At 53.7% G+C, this 8,474-nt stretch overlaps 1 protein-coding gene across 1 annotated transcript in view; it reads right to left on the bottom strand.

Annotated features, from left to right (window-relative positions):
- Positions 1 to 607: 607 nt before the first annotated feature.
- The window catches only part of LOC144951913 (myosin-binding protein C, slow-type-like), a 43,441-nt gene continuing 35,574 nt past the window's right edge, over positions 608 to 8,474 (bottom strand). Inside the window, exons 19-20 of the mRNA XM_078882256.1 lie at positions 6,860 to 7,046; positions 608 to 2,060 (exon numbers count right to left, since the gene is read on the bottom strand). Coding sequence (XP_078738382.1) covers positions 1,909 to 2,060; positions 6,860 to 7,046 — 339 coding nt within the window. The 3' untranslated portion in view covers positions 608 to 1,908. The remainder of the gene's footprint in view (positions 2,061 to 6,859; positions 7,047 to 8,474) is intronic.

Below are 8,474 nucleotides of genomic sequence, written 5' to 3'. Positions count from 1 at the left end.
ACGTTTTTTATTTCTTTTGGGACCGAAATCGAAAATAGACTCTGCAAACTTTACTCGATTGGGTTCGCACGCACACAGACACACACACGTACAACCACACACACAGACACGCACACAGACACACGCACGCACAGACACACGCACGCGCACAGACACATCAGCGATCACCACCCCTACCACCCCTCCACCCGCTTGCCCCCCACTGGCAGCAGGCTGATCCCGACTCTCGTGCCACCATCAAGAGCCCTGGCGCCGGGACTCCCGAGTTCTCAGCTGACTCAACACAATCGGAAACTTTGGAAACTTTCATGCGTGGGGTCGTTTCTCTTTCTTGATTCACGTGCCAGGCATTCGCCGGTGGCCCGCAGCCTATAGCACCTGTTACACAAGACGCCCGCTAACATTCAAACGCGTGCATATAAACGTTGTGTCGTTAGAGTCGCCGCTGCCACCACCACCCGACACAGCCAATGAGTGAAGGGTTTGTTCCGTGGCCGAAACGTGGCCAATTACTGACGAGTTCAGCACGAACCGATTGTGTGGTTGGAGAGTAAACCCACTACAACATTTACAATTATAGTGTAGTGTATAGTAGTGTATAGTGTAGTGTATAGTGTAGTGTATAGTAGTGTAGTGTATAGTAGTGTATAGTGTAGTGTATAGTGTAGTGTATAGTGTAGTATATAGTGTAGTGTATAGTGTAGTGTATAGTAGTGTATAGTGTAGTGTATAGTAGTGTATAGTGTAGTGTGTGGTTGGAGAGTAATCCCACCACAACATTTACAATTCGAGTAGCCGTGACGTTTCGCCAGCAATTACAACAACAACCAGCATCCTCAGGCGACACGCGGGGGGTGGCAGAGGAGAAGCGCAGGTCACCTCTCGTAGTTGCACTGCATTTCTATGCTCCCCCCCCCCACATTCTACCAGCCCACTCTAACCATCGTGGTGATATACGGTGTGGGGAAGACAGTGCGTCTAGCAGTGGATTGAACAAGGATCTCTCTACTTGCACGGCCCTGGATGAATACGGTAGATATATATTCCTGCGCGGTAGCACACCTGCAAAGCTCTGCACTCATTCACCTGCATCGCCACACACCTGTTTCGCCATACACATGCAAAGCCATACACATGTATATCCAAACACCCATACATCCACACACCTGCACAGCGATACACACCTGTACAGGTGTGTACACGTACCATATACATGTAGCGTAGCATATGCACCACCTCTGCCATCAAGCACTACATCACTCAACACCCATCAGCTCCATCCTCTCTTCACCGATGACGCTCACAAGTGCCGTAACTCGCCGTACCGACCCAACGGCTCTGACCCCGGCGATATCGAACCACGTTCGGTCAGTCTCTCAGAGCCTGGACTCGAACGTAGACACACACACACACACACAGACACACACACACAGGCAAAGATAAAAGATCCCCCGTATAGCCTGAATGCTGTTTAGCGAGCACCAATGAAGGCCGGCACATGATACGAGGGGGTGGGAGGTCAACACCACGCCCGGCCACCTTTGTCTCCCTAATGGCGATTTTTACACATCGCACAAGGTACTCATTTGAGGCTGAGTCGACCTAGGGGGAGGCCCAGGACGGGTGGAATAATCGTCACTGGCGGTGGCCGTGAGCGGGAATCGAATCCGGGTCGCCGGGTTCGTGGAGCGGAGCGCTAACCGTGCGGTCGCCTACAATCCGAGGGCCTCATCAAGCAGTGGATGGACCATGGCCAATGATGACGACGACGATGATGACGACGATGACGTCGATGTGAAGACACAGCACGTGACCCCCCCCCCCACCCCCCCCCATGGACGCGTTTCACTCGGCCGGGCCGCTGCTGTCGGTGGGACTGATGGCTTTTGGGGTTTAGTTTGTTAGTTGCTACTGCTGCTGCTGTTGTTTGTTGTTGTTGATGCTGTTGCTGCTGTTGTTGTTAGCCGCCGCCTGCTCCTCGCTGGCTGTCTTGTCCAGGATGTTTTGGATGAGGTTTAGAGGCACCCCCTGCAGCAGCATGTCCAGGATGCTCAGATTTCCTACGCGGGGGGGGCCCATAAAAAATAAATAAATACGGGAATAACGGTGCATGTGCCGCGGTATAAAGGTGCATGTTGTGCATTGTAGCGTGAAACCCGCTCCTTATAGCGACGACTTACCGTAAACAACAACAACAATGGAGATCATACAAACTCCACTCACTCGCTCTGTAGAACAGGGGGAGATCATACAAACTCCACTCACTCACTCTGTAGAACAGGGGGAGATCATACAAACTCCACTCACTCACTCTGTAGAACAGGGGGAGATTATACAAACTCTACTCACTCACTCTGCAGAACAGGGGGAGATCATACAAACTCTACTCACTCACTCTGCAGAACAGGGGGAGATCATACAAACTCTACTCACTCACTCTGCAGAACAGGGGGAGATTATACAAACTCCACTCACTCACTCTGTAGGACAGGGGGAGATCATACAAACTCCACTCACTCACTCATGCTGTAGAACAGGGGGAGATCATACAAACTCCACTCACTCACTCTGTATAACAGGTGGAGATCATGCAAACTCCACTCACTCACTCACTCTGTATGATCTCCCCCTGTTCTACAAACTCCACTCACTCACTCATTCTGTAGAACAGGGGGAGATCATACAAACTCCACTCACTCACTCTGCAGAACAGGGGGAGATCATACAAACTCCACTCACTCGCTCTGTAGAACAGGGGGGGTCATACAAACTCCACTCACTCACTCTGTAGAACAGGGGGAGATCAAACAAACTCTACTCACTCTGTAGAACAGGGGGAGATCATACAAACTCCACTCACTCACTCTGCAGAATAGGGGGAGATCATACAAACTCTACTCACTCACTCTGCAGAACAGGGGGAGATCAAACAAACTCTACTCACTCTGTAGAACAGGGGGAGATCATACAAACTCAACTCACTCACTGTAGGACAGGGGGGGGGTCATACAAACTCCACTCACTCACTCTGTAGAACAGGGGGAGATCATACAAACTCCACTCACTCACTCTGCAGAACAGGGAGAGAGAGAGAACATACAGACACCACACAGAAAGTGTGCCTGAGTCGAGATTCGAACCCAGGCCCCTTCCTTGCTGTGCGGTGCACGCGCATCACCACTGTGCTCACCACCATCACCGCCACCGCCGCCGTCACCTACCGCAGGATCCACGCATTGTGCCAATCCCCACGCAGTGTTAGTCCGGCAACGGTAGCGGTTAGAGGCAAGCGGAACTGCAGCGAGGTAGTTTTAAGTCTCGTCCAGGCCAGCAGCGGATAGAGCCTGCTTCCCTCTTCCGTTTGCTCACGTCATTGCTTGCGGGAGGGTGAACAGGACCCTAAGTGTCAGCCAACTATCGGGCGCTATTAGAAGTTCAACTCAGCCGATCATCGTCACTCCCTCCAAGGGGTCTATAAAATTAGTACTGCTTTGTGGGGAAGTCAACAGGCGGTCGTCCGGTGGGGGGGGCCCGTTCCGGTCAAAACTTGATAATCCACGCGTGGCTCTCACTGAGGGGGGGGGTGCCCAACAATCAACGCCAGGGCTCTCACTGAGGGTGTGGCAGCTCAAGTGGATGGGTGCAGAGAGAGGGAATAAGTGAACCATTAAAACACAACAAGCGAAACGATGAACGAAGCAAAGTGCCGACTACACCGAGCATCGTCTTGTTTCCTCTAATCAAGGAAGATTGAGGCACACCGCTGGAATCGGTGACATTTTTCAGCTGATGGGGGGAATCCGCGGCTATTTTTGCCGAACGCCGCTGGCTGAAGGAGGCATCCCCAGGGGCGGCTCGTAAAGTACGTGACCCGAGGGGGGAAAAATCCGATGAGCTGCAAAGCTCTTTGGCTTTTGTTGTTGTCGTCGTCGTTATTGAGACATGTCTGGGAGGTCACCACAAAGGCAGCCTGGGTTCGACTCCCCCCCCCCTAACCACCTCTCCTTCTCTTCTCATTTTTCATAGTTTCTAGAATTATTGAACCACCGTGGAGTTATCAAGTTTCTTTCGGGGGGGGCGGGGGGGTTGGGGGGTGGGCCACGCGACTGCCCCGAGCGCCGAACCGATGGATCGTCACCCAGCGCACAAGAAGCTTCATATGGCGATCGGTGCGGCATATGAGAGCTCACCTCCAGCCCGGGGGTGACATCACTCGCTCAACGCAGCTACTGAGTGATGACTGGGGGCGGGGGGAGGGCGGGGGAGGACAGGGGGGAGGGGTGTGCGGGGGAGGGTTCGGGGGGGGGGTGATAGATGGAGAGTGGACGGGGGGAGATGGAAAGTGGATGGGGGGATGGAGAATGGACGGTGGGGGGGGGGGGGGGGAGTGTGGGGAGTGGATGGGGGGATGGAGAATGGACGGTGGGGGGGGGAGTGTGGGGAGTGGATGGGGGGATGGAGAATGGACGGTGTGGGGGGAGTGTGGGGAGTGGATGGGGGGATGGAGAATGGACGGTGGGGGGGGGGGAGTGTGGGGAGTGGATGGGGGGATGGAGAATGGATGGTGGGGGGGGGGGAGTGTGGGGAGTGGATGGGGGGATGAAGAATGGACGGTGGGGGGGGGGGGAGTGTGGGGAGTGGATGGGGGGATGGAGAATGGACGGTGGGGGGGGGGAGTGTGGGGAGTGGATGGGGGGATGGAGAATGGACGGTGGGTGGGGGGGGAGTGTGGGGAGTGGATGGGGGGATGGAGAATGGACGGTGGGGGGGTGGGGTGTGGGGAGTGGGAGGGAGGGAGAGATGGGGGTGGGGTGAGAGGGAAAGAGATGGAGGGAGAGCAGAGAGAGGGAGAGATGGGGGGGTGTGGGGAGTGGGAGGGAGGGAGAGATGGGGGGGGGAGTCGGAGGGAGGGAGAGATGGACAATGGAGGGAGGGGAGAGAGGGGAGAACACAGCAGGAATGATATCACAACTTTCAGAAGCACTGCAAGGCATATGAAATGAGAACACGCAGACTCTCACACACACACACAGCTACAAAGATGAAGAGCCCTCACATTTAACAGACTGTTGGGGAAAGTGTCGTTTGCGAGCACTTATGAAGGCCGGCGCGGCACACGAATGGGTGGGTGGCCAACACCACGCCCGGCCGCCTTTGTATCCCCAGTGGCGATGTTTACAAAACCGCACCAGGTACCCGTTTGAGGCCGAGTCGACCTAGGGGAGGAAGCCCGGGACCGGTTCAGATCACCGTCACCGGCGTGGGTTTTGCCGCGGGCGGGAAATGGAACTCTGGGGTGGTCGCCGGGTTCGTAGCGCAGCGGAGCGCGAACCGCTCCCACACAGACACACACGCAGACACACACACACGCAGACACACACACACACAGACACACACACACAGACACACACGCACACAGACACACACGCAGACAAACACACACACAGACACACACACACAGACACACACGCAGACACACACACGCAGACACACACACACAGACACACACACACACACACGCAGACACACACACACACGGACACACACGCAGACACACACACGCAGACACACACACACAGACACACACACACAGAGACACGCGCGGACACGGAATGTGACATGGATGCAGCGACGACAACGAAGATGTGACACGGAGAAGACCTTCACAACAGATTTGCATTGCTGGACGACCGCGTGGGTCCACGAGGAGGAGGAGGGGGCGGAGGGGGGCGGGGGGGTCATAATGGCCGTGTCACTCCACTGGTGGGACGCGTGCGACCATACTTCACCGCGCCGGTCGCAACGACGGCGGCTTGGCGAGCGTTTGGTGCGCTACGCTGGGGGTGGTGGTTCGGTGGCCGTCGAGCGGATGACACGGCCATTGTGAGCAGGAGAAACATCCTAGGCATATATATAATCTATACATATATATAAAAACCAAAGGCTTGTGTTTATATATATATGTGTGTGTATATATATAAATACAGTGGGTTAGGTGGTCCTCTGTAGGGATGTTGTGAATGTAACTCCCCAACACGCAACCGGTGTGTGTGTGTGCGCGCGTGCTGAACTAAGTAAACGAATTGGCCACGTGCTGTTCACCCGGCACAAACCCCTTACCGATTGTCTGTGCCGGGTGGTGGTCGGTTTAACGACACAATTGCATGTAGGCGATCTCTACCCCAACACACAAACTAAAAGCCGACTCCATCATGGATATTGATCGCGTAAATCGTACTCCTGCTACTACTACTGCTGCTACTGCTGCTACTGCTGCTGCTACTATTGCTGCTGCTACTGCTACTACTGCTGCTGCAATTTACTGCTGCTGCTACGACTGCTGCTACTGCTGCTGCTACTGCTGCTACTACTGCTGCTACTGCTACTACTGCTGCTGCTACTGCTACTACTGCTGCTGCTACTACTGCTGCTGCTACTACTGCTGCTACTGCTGCTACGACTGCTACTACTGCTGCTACTGCTACTACTGCTGCTACTGCTGCTACGACTGCTACTACTGCTGCTACTACTCCTGCTACTACTGCTGCTGCTGCTGCTACTGCTGCTAGATTATAAACCTCAATATGGGGTTGGAGCGGCAGCGCCATGGACGCCTGTGGAGTCCTGGGAGGTCCGGTGGACGGGTCCTGACCTCGCTCACCATGAGGGGTGGGGGCAGCCCTCCACTCGGGGCAGGAGACTGCCCAGGGAACCAGCCGAGTGGCCGCTCTGCCTCTGAAGAAAAGAAGCGCAATCTCTGCCTGTTACCGACTGGTACCGGAAGAGGAGTCCACTCCCACAGCGGCCCTCAACTCGGCCACCACCACCACCACCACCACGGCCGCCACTGCCCACTCACCTTTGCACTCGAACTTGCAGTCGACCTTGGCATCGCCCAGGGAGTTCTCGGCGAGGCAGCAGTAGACGCCGCCGTCGTAAGGGCCCGGCTTGCGCACCTCCAGCGTGCACACGCCCTGGTTGCTGAACATGCGGTACTTGGGGTCGTCGCGGATCTCCACTTTGTTCTTCGTCCACCGGATCTTGGGCTGCCGAGGATTTTTTTATTTTTGGTGGGGGAGGGGGGGAAGTAAATATGTTTTTCGTGATTGTTGTTACGATTATTATTTTGATTGTGATTGATTATTATTTATTGATTATTATTGGCGGTGATATGTTTTCCTTTCATTTCCCGACGTGGTGATATACACAATACTATGTTTGTGAGTCTATGGGTCTCTGCGTGAGTCTGTGCGTCTCTGTGTGAGTCTGTGAGTCTCTATGTGTGAGTCTGTGAGTCTCTATGTGAGTCTATGAGGTTCTGTGTGAGTCTGTGGGTCTCTGTGTGAGTTTATAGGTATCTGTGTGAGTCTATGGGTCTCTGAGTGAGTGGGTCTCTGTGTGAGTCTGTGCATCTCTGTGTGAGTCTGTGGGTCTCTCTATGAGTCTGTGGGTCTCTGTGTGAGTCTGTGAGTCTCTGTGTGAGTCTATGAGGCTCTGTGTGAGTCTGTGGGTCTCTGTGTGAGTTTATAGGTATCTGTGTGAGTCTGTGCATCTCTGTGTGAGTCTGTGGGTCTCTCTATGAGTCTGTGGGTCTCTGTGTTAGTCTGTGAGTCTCTGTGTGAGTCTATGAGGTTATGTGTGAGTCTGTGGGTCTCTGTGTGAGTTTATAGGTATCTGTGTGAGTCTGCATCTCTGTGTGAGTCTGTGGGTCTCTCTATGAGTCTGTGGGTCTCTGTGTGAGTCTGTGAGTCTCTGTGTGAGTCTGTGCGTCTCTGTGTGAGTCTGTGGGTCTCTCTATGAGTCTGCGAGTGATTGATTATTATTTATTGATTATTATTGGTGGTGATATGTTTTCCTTTCATTTCCCGACGTGGTGATATACACAATACTATGTTTGTGAGTCTATGGGTCTCTGCGTGAGTCTGTGCGTCTCTGTGTGAATCTGTGAGTCTCTATGTGTGAGTCTGTGAGTCTCTATGTGAGTCTATGAGGTTCTGTGTGAGTCTGTGGGTCTCTGTGTGAGTTTATAGGTATCTGTGTGAGTCTATGGGTCTCTGAGTGAGTGGGTCTCTGTGTGAGTCTGTGCATCTCTGTGTGAGTCTGTGGGTCTCTCTATGAGTCTGTGGGTCTCTGTGTGAGTCTGTGAGTCTCTGTGTGAGTCTATGAGGCTCTGTGTGAGTCTGTGGGTCTCTGTGTGAGTTTATAGGTATCTGTGTGAGTCTGTGCATCTCTGTGTGAGTCTGTGGGTCTCTCTATGAGTCTGTGGGTCTCTGTGTTAGTCTGTGAGTCTCTGTGTGAGTCTATAAGGTTATGTGTGAGTCTGTGGGTCTCTGTGTGAGTTTATAGGTATCTGTGTGAGTCTGCATCTCTGTGTGAGTCTGTGGGTCTCTGTGTGAGTCTGTGAGTCTCTGTGTGAGTCTGTGCGTCTCTGTGTGAGTCTGTGGGTCTCTCTATGAGTCTGTGAGTCTCTGTGT

The sequence above is a fragment of the Lampetra fluviatilis genome, chromosome 64 (genome assembly GCF_964198595.1).
Source record: "Lampetra fluviatilis chromosome 64, kcLamFluv1.1, whole genome shotgun sequence".
Taxonomy (NCBI): domain Eukaryota; kingdom Metazoa; phylum Chordata; class Hyperoartia; order Petromyzontiformes; family Petromyzontidae; genus Lampetra; species Lampetra fluviatilis.
The sequence above is the reverse complement of the archived record's forward strand: the minus strand, read 5'-3'. Positions and strand labels throughout refer to the sequence as shown.